A 14166-nucleotide genomic window follows, 5' to 3' on the forward strand; every position below is an offset into this window, starting at 1 on the left:
TAGGCCTCTCTCCTGCCATGAGGACTGAGCCAGGCTCTTTGGGGAGCTCTTTGTCAGGGGGAAGGATGGGTCGCAGACAGTTTGGCTCCTCTGTGAGGGGATAGGATACAAGTTCAAGAGCAGTTGTTGGCTTTGAAATGGCCCAACAGGAAATGAGAGTAAATGCTGGCTGATTCATCTTGGTCTCCATCTGGGTGATTCTCCTCCTCAGGGGAAAATCATTGCAAAACCTAGGGTTGCTTTGGTGTGTGTGCGCCTAAACCACGTTCTCCCCTGGCGATTTCATGTCGCTGTATGAGCTCGGCAGTGGCTCTGAGCGGTGTGGGATATAGCTGGAGCGATCAGGGTGTATTTTTAGCCGTGTCCTCTGAGGCACTCGGTGTGCAGATGGGTTTACTGAGCAGGACCTGTGCGCTATGGGCCGTGGGAAGAGGTCATCATGCTCCCTGTGAGCAGTCTTCTTGAGTTTATGTTAGTTCTTTGGGGGGAGAGTGGGGGAGTTGAATAAAATAACAGAAACGCTTCCTCCACATAGCAGTAGGTTTCAAGTCGGTTGAAAACACATACCTAAAAGTACTTCACCCTACCATTTTGTAAATCATTTTTCTACTCAAGGAGCCACAGGTAAGAAAGTGAACGATGCCTATGTTCCCATCGCCTGGGGAACCTGTCTTTTGCTCTCTGCAAACAGCATTCGTGGTTAAGGACATTCAGCAGGGAGTTTTCTTTTTCTCTCTCGTCTTCTGTCCAACGCCATCTGCACAGTCAAGGGACCAGCGCTGCCCGCTTGCTTCAACCTGAGCCCTGTAGAATACCATTGCTATCTACCTGTTCCCTCATGAACGGAATGCTATTGCATGTATTGCTTTGCCTTGCCAGTTATTGTGTGGCGTGTTCTGACTTTCAAATCCTTAGCCTTTTTTTGTGTTCCTATTCCCACTTGTGGGTTATCTGAAGCGGTTTGCCCCGGCCTTTGGATTCAGGCACAGGATCTCATTGGGAAGTTGGACAGGTGCACTGACTCCTAAACCAGACCCAATCAGCTACACCTGGTAGCTAGTTTAGACCATTACATCTCAGGCCCAGCCCGGCCCTGCTACATCTGAATCTACCTTTCAACAAGCCCCCATGTGATTCGTACGTACATTCAAATGAGGGAAGAATCAGTCTCTGAAACAGATTGTAACCAGGTCCATGACAAGTGTGTATCATCGCTCTGAGCTATCAGGAGAACACAGGACTGCTCCAGCCCCTCCCCCGTGCTGCTTCGTGATTCTTCCTTAGGTCAGCATTCATTCGAGTCCCTCACATTTACTGGATGAATAAAAGGGTCAGCTGAAGTCCTTTCTTTTTCCTGCCCTGTCTGCTGCAGCAAACAAATAGGCATGTTTTGGAATCAAACAGAAAAAGCAGCACCTGGTTTAGAAGATGTGAGGTCTATAGTACCTCTGTTGAGGACTGTGATTTAAAGCCAGTCAGGGCAGGAAAACTCCATGAGACTCTTATTGCCAATTAAACACCCGAAAAAAGTCACAAGTAGAGCTGTGGCTCAAGTAGTAGAGCATTCCTCTTGAGCACAAAAGCTCAGAGACAGCATCCAGGCTCTAAATTCAAGCCCCCAAATCAGGGCACACACAAAATTAAACAAATTTCTAAGACCTAAATGTTTTCAAAACACTTGTCTTCATTGTTTAAAAGCCATGGACTCTCTACCAGGGCTTACTGCACACAATTTACTTCCTACACAGGACCTGGGCCCATTCCACAGGCTCAAGTCTTAAGCACAGACCAGAGTCTTACCTGTTCAGCAGTTTCGCTAAAGATCCTGGAACCATGTTTTACTCTCCATCCAGAACTCTCAGGAAATCTCCACACAGGGAAGCCTGTGGTCTTACTCAAATCCCACTGTTGCTGAAGATGAGCTGTGTACAAACCACCTTCCTTGGAGCAAGCTTCCTCTTAGTGATTGGGTTTCAGAAGAAGGTTCTTTGCCACTGGGCAGCCAAGCCCCTAAGGGCCTCCCCCCTTGATGAAGGACCATCTCCATTGGTCTTCCTCAGAAGGGCATGCCTTCCCAGACCAAGGCCTGACCTCCACACTTGCAGCCAGGTGTCCTGACTTACAAGTAGGAGCCCACCTGTGTCCCCAGAGGACCTTGCAATGGAGAGGCTTTTAAACTGGGCCACCTTTTTATACATCTGGGAGAAATAGGGCTCATCAAAGCAGCTAGAATTCTTGAAAGGGTTTGATCAGATCCCAAAATGGAATCTTACCAAAGATTATTTTCACCGCTGCAAATGTAGCCCTGATTTTTTGCTTGTAACCACTGATGCGAGCTAGGAGAAAAAAAAATGGTGTGTGTGTGTTTTTTAAAGTGCTTCTGCTAGTAGTGCCTGTGGCCTACACAGCCCAGCTCCTTACCTAAACACCTCTCTGGCTCTCTCCCTCTCCCCCTACTCTTCCTGTCAGTTTTGCCCTCTTCATGGAAGACAAAAGAATCCTTATTTTTTGCTTGTTCTTTTTAAGAATTTCATTTCTAGTCCAAGCTGTCTGAAAGCTTCTCTTCATTTGAATAATAGAAACGTGTCTACTAATTGAGGGCTCATGGCTACAATCAAAGGCTGAGGAGGAGAAACCTGCGGGTCAGAGCCCATTCACTCACCTCCTCTTGTCCCCATCTGAAAAACGCTGAGAGAGTCAGGACTAGCATATGGTACACATTACTCCTTCTGACTTTGTCCTGAACTTGGCCTCAATTCTGATCATGCTGAAACTGCAGGCCAATCTCAGCTGGACCTTGTGTATCATTAATGAGTGTAATATGTCAATGGGGAGATGTTACACAAAGGTTTCTTCAACTTGCTCAAGTAGCACCCAAACACGGAACAAAACCTTCCTCCTCAAAACATTCTGAATCAGGAAAACTGTGTCCCCCCGACTCCAAATATTTTCATTGTGATATGTAGATTCCAAGAGGAAATGGAAGCTGGAGGTTCAAAACAGCCCAGAAGAGCTGGGGACAAGGGGAGGGGTACAGCACTCACCTGTCAGATGTGAAGCACTGAGTACAATCCCCCGTGCTTCAAAACAGCCTGCAGGCTTCCTTCCATCAGCTGACCTGGACGGCTCACTGTTCCACACTGTGGATGGTTCAGGAAGCAGCATGGTGAATCCAAAAAAAATAATAATAAATGGAATCTGTGCGTATATGTCAAGTGCCTAATTCTGCCAGTGACTTAGTAATGTGTCAATATCCTTTATCTTATATGTAGACAGTTTCTTTTTCATGAATAAAATGTTCTTTCAAGTGAGTTTGTTCACCTTGTTGGGGGGTTATTTGTTTTGTTTTGGGGTACTCCTAATTGATGCCAAGACTTCATGCTTGCTCAGCAGGCTCTGTATCACTAGAGGCATGCGCCTACCCCAGAGCTTTTTCATTAGTTATTTTTCAAGTCTCACATTTTTGGGGTTTTTTGGTCCAGGTGGCCTGGACCTTGATCCTCCTATTTACACTTCCCACATAGCTGGGATGACAGATGTCTGGCCTTTCACATGATTTTAAGTTGTGTTTGTGACTTGGGGATCTTCACATTTATTCCCTGATTATAGCCTCCTATCTTCAACATCACTAAAAGAAAGTTATTCTCAGCTGGGTGAGCTGTGTACACCTGTAATCCCAGGTACCAGGAGGCGGTCAGAAGGACATTGGGTCAAGGCCAGCTTAGGCAAAGTTAACATAAGTCCTTAAGCAAATAAAAAAATAAGAGTAGAAATGAAATAAAAATTTAAGAGCAAGCTAGGCTCCCGTGGCTCACACCTATAATCTTAGCTACTCAAGAGGCTGAGATCTCAGGATCACGATTTGAAGCCAGCCCTAGCAGGAAAGTCCATGAGACTCTTTTCCTCAGAAAAAGCTGGAAGAGGACCTCTGGATGAAGTGGTAGATAGCTAGCCTTGAGCACAAAGCGGCTCAGAGACAGTGCCCAGGCGCTGAGTTCAAATTGCCCCAGGGACAGGCAAAAAAAAAAAAAACGTAACAACAACAACAAAAAAAAAAGCAAAGATGACTGGGGTCATGGCTCAAGTGTTGGAGTGCTTGCTTAGCAAATTTTAGACCCCAAATTCAATCTCTAGAATTGAAAATAGCATTCTCATATTGATAATATTGACAGTTCGTTGAAACGAGGGTTTGTGTTGTTGTGGTTTGGGGGAATGTCTTGTTCCCCTGCCCCCAGTGGAGGTAGTTTATATTTTTCACTTTCAGGAGCATGTGGTCACCATCAAGGTCAAATTATACTCCTTATCTTTGTGTCAGGAATTCTTTTCTTTTTCACATTCAGTTAGGCAGTATGCTAAAGATTCATCCAACTAGAGAGACTGGGGGCCAACTATAAAGCCAACAAGCTTAGGAAAGGTTTACTTTACTTCTGATCATGAGGACCTGGAAAGGAGACAAGACTAATCCTCTGAGTTCCTGCGCTTCAGGGAAAGGCTGTGTCTTGCACTGCCAATTACAGAGCTCTGCACCTGCTCCCTTGCTTCCTCAGGCTTTCCCTAACTGCTTGTTCCTCTACTAAGCAGCACCTGCTCAGAGCACTTTGGCGCCCCCTTCAGACACTCTAGGCCCACAACAACTTCAAACCTTCCTGCTGCCCAGTCCACCACACATTAGACGGAAGGCCATTACTGACTGTGCCAGAAGATTCATTATGCAAATGAGGACCATAACTCTTAAAATCCAGAAGACTGTTTTCCTAGTAGAAAATTTCAACAGGAAATAAAACTCAGAGACTAATTATTGCTAAAGAATAGTTGAAATTTTCTTTACTTTTGGAAAAAGTATTTCTTCCTCATTTGCTTCAGCTTCTGAAGATGTGGAGAAAGGGTAGGGAGCAAGTTGTTTTGAAGAAAAGGCTTCTGGGAAGGAGACAAGCAGACCCCATGAAAACTGTATGAAATGCAATTTGTTCTGTCAGTGCTACATTGTTTTCCGTTAAATACGGATTTTACTTGTTCACTCTGAAATGATTTTATGACACTAAAATTAATGAATGGGAAGAGCTCATTGTTAGCTGCGCTGCCCAAAAGTTAGCTAGGCTGGATTTTATCCAGTCCTCCTTAGATACACTATGGACCCGTCCTGCCCAGAAACCCACTCTTTTAAAGAGCAACCCTATGAGCCAGGCACCCGTGGCTCATGCCTATAATCCTAACTACTCAGGAGGCTGAGGTCTGAGGATCGAGGTTCAAAGCCGACCCTGGCAAAAACATCTATTGAGACTCTTATCTCCATTTAACCACCAGAAAATGTGAAAGGGGTACTGTGGCTCAAAATGGTAGAGCACTAGCCTTGAGCAAAGAGAGAGAGAGACAGACAGAGAGACAGAGAGAGAGAGAGTGCGCACTCAGGGAGAGCACTCAGGTCCTGAGTTCAAGCCCCATGACTTAATGACAGACAAAAAATAAAAAGAGCAGCCCTGTGGGTTCTCTCATTTTCCACCTTCTCATGTGATTCTCACTTGTTTCCATCGAAGACCCGGAGTGGAAGGAGGGTCGCCTTCCCCTGCCTCCCAAGACTCAGCTAGGTAATAACTGGGACCTCCTTCCAAAGGCCACCGCTGTGTCGGGCTGAAGTTATCTTTGGCCTGTGAGACCCGCTCTCTCCTTCCTCCTCCCATCTGGAGCAAAACCACTACTTCCAAACTGGATGTGTTCAACGTGCCCTGTGTTTCCTTAACTTTATTTACCCACACAGCTGGAAATGTTAGCCATTTCTTCCCAGGACCTTTCCTGACGCACCTCTACTTCTGGCAAACCTTGTTCCTCCAGGAAATCCTGAGAGGCAGCTTGAAACCCCAGGACGGCGTCCAGCATCAGCCCAAATCTCCACTGCCCTAGCAGAGACGCCCCCCAGCACTCCATTCCTTTCTGTGTCAGAGTGACTTCCTTCCCAGCCCACAGACCTGCTTTGGGTTGGAGTGGATTTTGCTTGTATCTTCTCCTGTTGTTCCCAGAAGTCCAACCCCATCCCAGTGCTGGAGCATCAGCCCTTTTCCTAGGGACTCTTGGCATGGCTCAAGTCTCCTAGATGAGATGTGCCAGGGTTGCAGACTGTACCACCTTGCTCTTCTACCCAGAGTCACCTGTCTGTTTCCCTTACCAAATATGAAATCTCTAATTCATACTCGGTCAAAAAATAACCTTGGGGTTGAAATGTTCATACTGCTATCTATACCAAGTGTATTAAAGACTAAAAATAAAAAAAAACTTTCTGAGCCCACTACTGGTGGTTCATGCCTATAATCCTAGTTACTCAGAAGGCTGACATCTGAGGATCACAGTACAAAGCAAGCCCAGGCAGGAAAGTCTGTGAGACCCAAAAAGCTGGAAATGAAGCCATGGCTCAAGTGGTAGAATGCCATCCTTGAGCAAAAACATGAAGGGATAGCCCCAAGGGCCTGAGTGCAAGCCCCAGTACCAGCAATAAATAAATATTAAATAAATAAAAAGACATAAACGTTTGCATACATTCAAAAAGCAGAGCGCATATTTTATTGTCATTAATACAGATTTTCTTGGCCTAATGCAAAAAAATGAACAAGGTTAATTCATCTTCCAAAAGGCCAGAATTAAAAGACATTTGCATAAAATCAGAGTTTACAATAAAGGTCACAACAGCTTTTGCAAGACTTTAGCAAAAGCTGGATGATCACAGATACATTTCCTCTTGATCAGCACTGCAGCTTCCCCGTACAAGCATGTAAGGTTTCTGGGCTTAATAAATTGCCACTGAAACTTGAAACACACTAAAGAGAGAAGAATATTTGTAATTTACCATTTGCCACAGTTTGGGGAGAATGTCACAGTCTAAAAACATGAGTGTAATTTCAGAGGTTTGAAAACCTCAATAGCAGCTTCTAGTTGCATTTTTTTCTGAGTTTTTTTAACATTATCATTATTATTGATTATAATTATTCACCCAGTGGACTATTTAGGAAGGTCTTTAAGGGCATGCAGAGAATTTTGCTTGGAAGAAGAATGAATCAAATCCAAACACCTGTTACTTTGAGCTATTCTTTTTATCAACCCCCTTTCCAAAGGGATCTGAGAGGTTTGTTTTTTGTGTAGGTAACTGCTCAGTTCAAGTGGCAGTGAGACACTTCCTGGAAGGAAACTTGCAACTGGATTTCCTTTGGAATAAGGAAGACTAGTATACTGGTTTTGATCATTTCTGGCTCTTGGTCCTGAATCCCACTGGAGAGCAGTGAACTTACGGAGAACTTACACTTTCCAATCGTACTACCTTATTTTATCCAACACATTGGATCCAATGGCTATTGCCTCTCCAAATTGAGGGAGAATTAAAAGACACAAACTGAAGCAGAGAAATAATTTTGTTGAAGGCATACATACTGAGTAGCATACATTTTCTGCACCGGGGCCTTGTGCTTAAGCTAGACTGCAGGGCGACAGGTAATCTCCCCTGTAGGGATGGTCAGGGTTAAACAGTTCTCAACTCCAGAGGGTAGATGGGCAGCGCCAGCGTCAGGAGAGCCACCTGCTGCTTTCTGCAGGCCTGTGACTTGGGCCTTACATGGTCTCGCATTCGGTGGTGGCCGTGGAGCAGCCCCCACACTCACAGCGGACAGCCGCGGGGTAGGTGTAGAAAGGGTTCACTCCAGGGGTACAGTGAGGCAGCTGCACAGTCACCTGTCTGGTCTCCTTGTAGGTGCAGACTTGATGATGTGCTTCAATGTAGGGCGGCTGCAGGATGGGTTTCTGTCCCCACCAGTAGAAAACAAGGAACTATTAGAGCTCACCATCCCCCACATTCATTTTCTTGAAACCATTTAGCACTCTGGGAAATTAACTCAGGCTCTATTTGTTTACTTATGGCTCTGTCTCCTCCCAGGAGAAAACAAACTCCTGAAGCCAGGAAGCTGGTTTGGTTGGCTCCCACATGAGCTCCCGCAGAGGCCCCTGCACACAGGAAGCGCACTCAGTCAACGTGGAGCAAAGGAGTCACGTAGATCACGGCAAATGGCTTCTCACTGTTGAGGAGGCTACCTCCTACCGGCTGTTGGCAGTCCAGCCGCCTGAATAAGCCTTTCAAAACACAAGGCGGATCACGCCCAGCTCGGCTCACAGCCCTAGTGACTTCTCATCTCACTCAGGAAAGCACAGAGCCCTGTGATTCCCTACCAGCCTCCATAACCCCCTCCCTGCAGGCTCACCTCCCAAACGTCCACAGCACAATAACTCATCTCCCAAACTACCCAGGCTCTGCCCCAATGCTGGTCCCTCCGCTCTAATGCCTTCCTTCACCACCTTTCTGCGTTGCTTCAGGGGCCACTCATTGGCAGCTCCTGATGATCCTATTTATCAAGGGCGGCATCCCCACATCCACGCCATGGTACTTCCTGCCTTGGTCTTCTCCACACCACGTGACATCTTACACACTGTTACTCTATTGTGAGACCTTTCTGCCATTCGAGTGAGTGAGCTTCAGCAGGACAAGGATGCTCATCCATTTGCCCACTGCCATGCTTCAGTACCTAGATCAGCACCCAGAAGGGTCTCGGTAACTATTCGTGGTTATACCAATGGAAGACTGCAGAGCTGGCAGATTGCTGGATGCTCTGTGCACATCTTTTGTTTTTGTTTTTGTTTTCTTTTGTTTTGTTTTTGCCAGTCCTGGGGCTTGAACTCAAGGCCTGAGTGCTTTCACTCAAGACTAGCACTCTACCACTTGAGCCACAGCGCCACTTCCGGTTTTCTGGTGGTTCATTGGAGATAGGACTCTCACAGACTTTCCTGCCCCAGCTGCCTTTGCACCACAATCCTCAGATCTCAGCCTCCTGAGTAGCTAGGATTACAGACGTGAGTGCCCAGCAACTTTCAACTTTTTGGTGGTTAACTGGAAACAAGAATCTCACAGACTTTCTTGCCTGGGCTGCCTTCGAACTGCAATCCTCAGATCTCAGCCTCCTGGCATAAGCCACCAGAGCCAGGCCCGTGCACTCTTCTGATAGGCTAAGGACTCACTCTCCTCCTTCGCCTTCGATGGACTGTGAATTCAAAGGTAATTCTGATGGACAGAGCCCAGAAATCAGAGAAAAAGCAGTGCAAGCCACTGGAAAGCCCCAAGACCTGAAGTTAGACCTGCTGAGCTAGGCAGCCTCTCCCTGGAAACCTATGAAAATCACTGACATCCAGGAAGCCTCCACAAAACACCAGCCTCATACATTGTGGCGGCAGTTAAGAGGATGTATGCAAGGTAAGTGCTCCATAAATGTAATCCATTGCTCTCATGAGAGCAATTATAAGGAAGTAAGGAAGGTAACTATGTTACAAAGGACCATGCCTTTGCCTGTCCTGAACAACAACCACCACCACACACACAAAAAAGGTAAATATGAAGTTGGGTGCAGGTCGCTCATGCCTATAATCCTAACTACTCAGGAGGCTGAGATTTGAGATGGAACCTAGCCTAGGCAAGAAAGTCCATGACAGTCTTATCTTTAATAAAGCACCAAAATAGCTGAAAATGGAGTTGTGGCTCAAGTGGTAGAACACCAGCCTTGAGCACAAAAACTTGAGGACAATGCCCAGGATCCATGTGCATGCACACACACACACTCCCGTAGGACAATAGGTAACAGGTAAATACATAGATAATACATAGATTCATGTATACATACATAATAGATACATACATACATAGATTAATACACAGATACATATATATATGGCAGAAGATAGATAATATATGCATAGATACATACCTAAGTAGGTAGATACATAGACACAAAGTAGATAGATGATAGATAGATAGGTAGACAGACAGACTGATAGACAGTAGATGATAAGCAAGGCAAGGTTGGAGGTGGAATCCTTGCCTGAGTGTTCTAGAAATGCCAAGCTCCTATGATCACACAGAAAAGCTGAATTTGTCCTCAGCCATTTTCTCCCACCCCTATTTTGTGTCTTCTTATCAAAGGCCTCAGGCAGACCAGACATTAGTTAAATTTGTATTTCAGATAATTAATCTGTCTCATATACATTATTCTAGACTTATGCTAAAAAATGTTGTATATTTGAATTTACATGGGCTTTCTGGGTTTTTCTTCTTTTTATTAACTTCACTTTGGCTTTGGCAGGAGAATTGGTGTTTTTTTCTTCCTTTCTTTCTTTTTTTTATTTGGTTGCTTTGGAGGTTGGAAGGGGCTGTTTTGTTGTTTTTGTTATATCTGGCCACAATAAATTCAGGTAATTGAGCTATCACAATTTTCAGCAGTAGGTCTACCTTCAAAAAAGTAACTCTAGCCCCTCTATCAGCATGAACATCCTGATTCTCAGACATTCTCCCTGATGAAGCTGCCAAGAAAAAGTGTTCTTTATGTCAGGAACTCTGGGAAGATGGATTTCCTCCTTGTACTTATTTCCATAGCTAACCTCCCTTTTCCTGTACAGCAAAGGCCCCATACTAGCTGCTCAGATTAAGGAGAATCCAATCTTTCATGGTCCCCATGCTTCCATGGTCCAACCAGAGACCCTGATCAGTTCTCCAACAAAATGTAAAACCCTGTGTTTGGTGGGGGATGATGCAAAACAGAAAGCCAAGCACTGGCCAGGAAGCCAGCCAGCTTAGAGAAGGAGCTGGTGTGGGGAAGGAGCAATGGGGAACAAATATGATTGTGAAAGAAATGACAGCTGGATGACAAGGAATGTGGGGAAAGGACTAAAAGGAGTTTGATAAAGCTTTTGAAAGTTAGCCTGATGGGCTGGGAAGTTGGCTCAGTGGTAGAGCACTTGCCTTGCATGCATGAGGCCCTGGGTTCGATTCCTCAGCACCACATAAGCAGGAAAAAAAAAGCCAGAAGTGGCGCTGTGGCTCAAGTGGTAGAGTGCTAGCCTTGAGCTGAAGAGCTGAGGGACAGCGCCCAGGCCCAGAGTTCAGGCCCCACGACCGGACCAAAAAATAAAAAATAAATAAAAGTTAGCCTGAAAAGGCCAAAGTTTAAAAGATAAACAGTCCATAGGAAAGCCATATTGCCAAGGACATTGAAATTCAGTATTGATGGCTGGTCACAGAAGGCCAAGAACCTGGGCAGTGACAAGATCAGAGCTGGGCCTGGGGTAAGGGAGTCAGCAACTCACCTTGTGTTGTGATCAGATGGTTTCATCTTCATTCTTCAACCAACTCTTCATCTCAGTCTAATAAGATTCTGACTTTCAGATTTTTAGTCCCATTTTGTTTTATTTTACTTTATTTTGCCCATCCTGGGGCTTGAACTGTGGGCCTAGGCACTATCCTTGAGCTTTTGCTCAAGGCTAACACTCTACCACTTGAGCCACAGCACTTTCTGATTATGTGGTACTAAGGAATTGAACCCAGGGCTTCATGCATGTGAGGAAAGCACTGTACCACTAAGCCACATTCCCAGCCCTTTATTCCCATTTTAAATGAAAGGCCAGGTATAATTATATATAAAGGGACTTATTTGGTCTGTCACTGATCATCCCTGCGGGGAACAGGGCTGGGGTGAGCAACTGAGGAAGGGCCTGGGACCACCCCTCACTCACCAAGCAGCTTAGGAGTTCATTACCACAAATGGAGGCCTATAGGGAAGAGACCAGGTCAAAGGCTTGGACATTGTCTCTATGAGACTTTGTGGTCAGAGCACCTCCCCCTCTTTTTGGTCAGTTGTGGGACTTGATCTGAGCCTATGCGCCATCCTTCAGCTCTTCAGCTCAAGGCTAGCATTTTACTACTTTGAGCCATAGCATCCCTTCTGATTTTCTGGTGGTTAATTGGAGATAAGGGTCTCCCGGACTTTCCTTGGCCAGGCTGGCTTTGAACCACGATCCTCAAATCTCAGCCACCTGAGTAGCTAGGATTCCAGGCGTGAGCCACCAGTGCTTAGCTAGGCCCCCTTTCTATCTGTGAAATGTGTGGAATAAGAGCCCATTTTGACCTCCTGGAGATGTCTCCCAAATGCACAGATACCATGGGAATCAAGATGTGCATCTTATCGATGCTTTCCTAGGGGAGCAACTTCATATCTTTCCCATCACTTTTGGAAAATGCTGAATTAGTGGCCTTGCTACTTACCTCCCAGGTCTTGCAGCGGCCCCAGCAGGCATCGGTGGTGATCCGAAGTCCCCTGCAACCCGGCTTCCTGGCGAGGAAGGTAAATTCCCTCACAGCACAGCCCACAAAGGTACGCAGGTTCTCGCTGGAGGTGCTGAGGACAGAGCTACAGACACACAGGACGAGGAGGGCCCCGGTGCCAAGGACAAGGCAGGTGAGCTTCATGCTGTTCCGAGAGATGCAAAGGTAGAGTTTAACAAACCCAGCTGCCCACAGGGGGACAGCCAACAATGTGCTGGTGGCTGTCAAAGAGACCTTGCTCTTGGCACAAGAGAAGAAATGAGGTAGGAAGTCGGAAGTACCCACAGTGTCCGGCACAGGATGCCCAGAGCCTCAGTAGCAGGTTCTACTAAGAGATATAGGAAGTATTCTAGAACCTAATCCTAGCAGTACACGCCCAAGGGTTTCCTATTATAACCCAATTGCTGGAGTTGATGTGGACATTGAAGAAATTTATCCCAACGGGCTCTTTAAAATGAACACAAAATAGAAGTTCACAAGTAATGCATAGCCCAACATAGTATGTGAGTACATATATATTGTCTTAATTCAGCTCCAGGATATTTGAATGCCATGCTATAAGCTTTGCTCAAGATTATATTTTCAGTGTCAGGCCTGAATGAAGAGGGGATCCAGAATAATGGTCTGCCTATGTAAACTGTTACGAATCCAATGAACCACAGAACCAAGACACAGAACCGAGTTCATGGCCATTTATGAAAGTATCATTACTCACCACAAACTATCTCCACTTTCCACTTGTAATGAGCCCTGTCATTCGATTTAAAACCAAACGGTGGGAAACAATGAGCACATTTCCAACCTAATCCAAATCTACAGGCAAGTACTTCATCTCTGGGTCTCAGCCATTTGCTGCGCTCTCATTACTGGAATGGGCCTTTTACGGTTGGTTCACTAGAAAGAACACAGCTGGATGTATAAGTGTAGGGGACATTGCATCTATGGGCTACCCTGGCTGGTGATCACAAGAGATGGGCTGCATCTCCAAATCATAGGTGCTACTATGGGCTTCTTCTTAGGAAGAATGAACTTAGAAAAACTGAGAGCTACTTACCCGATCTTGCTGGAGCCTACGCTTCTTGTGCCTGAGGTTTTAGAAAGTCCCAAAGAAGGGCAGAAGTTTGCTCTGGGTAAATGTACCCTGGTACTGGACTGCTTGCTTACTCAAATATATAGGGAAGGTCTTGTCAATCAAAACCAGAGAGGCAGATTCTTACAGGAACTACTAAACACATCAAAGCTGTGGAATATAAAGCCAGTCTCTATTTTCCAAAAACTGATTCACTTGAAGGGTGGTGTTTTGTTTCTTAACATCAACTACTGAAACAGCAAGTTGCCCCAGAGGGTGACATAATCCCAGGAAAACCCTCAAAGGTAACTCACCTGGTTCTCAGAGAACAAATGCACTGGGGCAAGATGGATTAAATTTTCCTTCGTGGTAACCACACGTTTCCTTTAAACAGGACTAAGTCACTAGTAGCTCATGACCAACTCATTTCTTGACTTCACCACACATCCAAGACGTTGAAAAATAGCCAAACAATGATGATTACTGGAAAGAACATGGGATCCCTCACTGAAAGACGAATATTATTACGACAAGAAGACTTGTTGACAGTCTTCAAATTAGTTAAGCAGTACTGTTAGTTTCTTTAAAGGAATCATATAGGGGAAAATGCCAAGATATTCAAAATGATTATCTCGTGTATGGAAATGGAACATGACTTTTCTACTTTTCTTTTTCTATATGATTTTCATCATTTCTCACATTGGCCTGATTTTTATTATAGAAAGCCAGTTAACATGAATATTTTTAACGAAAAGAAAGCAATATTTATGCAGCATTCAATGCTGCTCTTATGAAAGTATTTCATTAGATTTCTGGGCTTAAAAGGTTAAAATAAGAACAAAATAATAATTTGCACAGGACACAATTGATATTCCAATTTACAATAATAGCATGCAAATGGATTAAAGCCTACTTGTCATGG

The 14166-nt window shown here is 45.1% G+C and overlaps 1 protein-coding gene across 1 annotated transcript; it reads right to left on the bottom strand.

Annotated features, from left to right (window-relative positions):
- Positions 1-7590: 7590 nt before the first annotated feature.
- Gphb5 (glycoprotein hormone subunit beta 5) lies at positions 7591-12319 on the bottom strand. The gene is made up of 2 exons (XM_042682617.1): positions 12116-12319; positions 7591-7779 (listed from the first exon to the last, which is right to left on the bottom strand). Exons 1-2 carry the CDS (start codon positions 12317-12319, stop codon positions 7591-7593), a joined length of 393 nt encoding a protein of 130 aa, XP_042538551.1.
- Positions 12320-14166: the final 1847 nt, after the last annotated feature.

This window comes from Dipodomys spectabilis, unplaced genomic scaffold (genome assembly GCF_019054845.1).
Source record: "Dipodomys spectabilis isolate Male_0828 unplaced genomic scaffold, ASM1905484v1 ptg000073l, whole genome shotgun sequence".
Lineage (NCBI taxonomy): Eukaryota > Metazoa > Chordata > Mammalia > Rodentia > Heteromyidae > Dipodomys > Dipodomys spectabilis.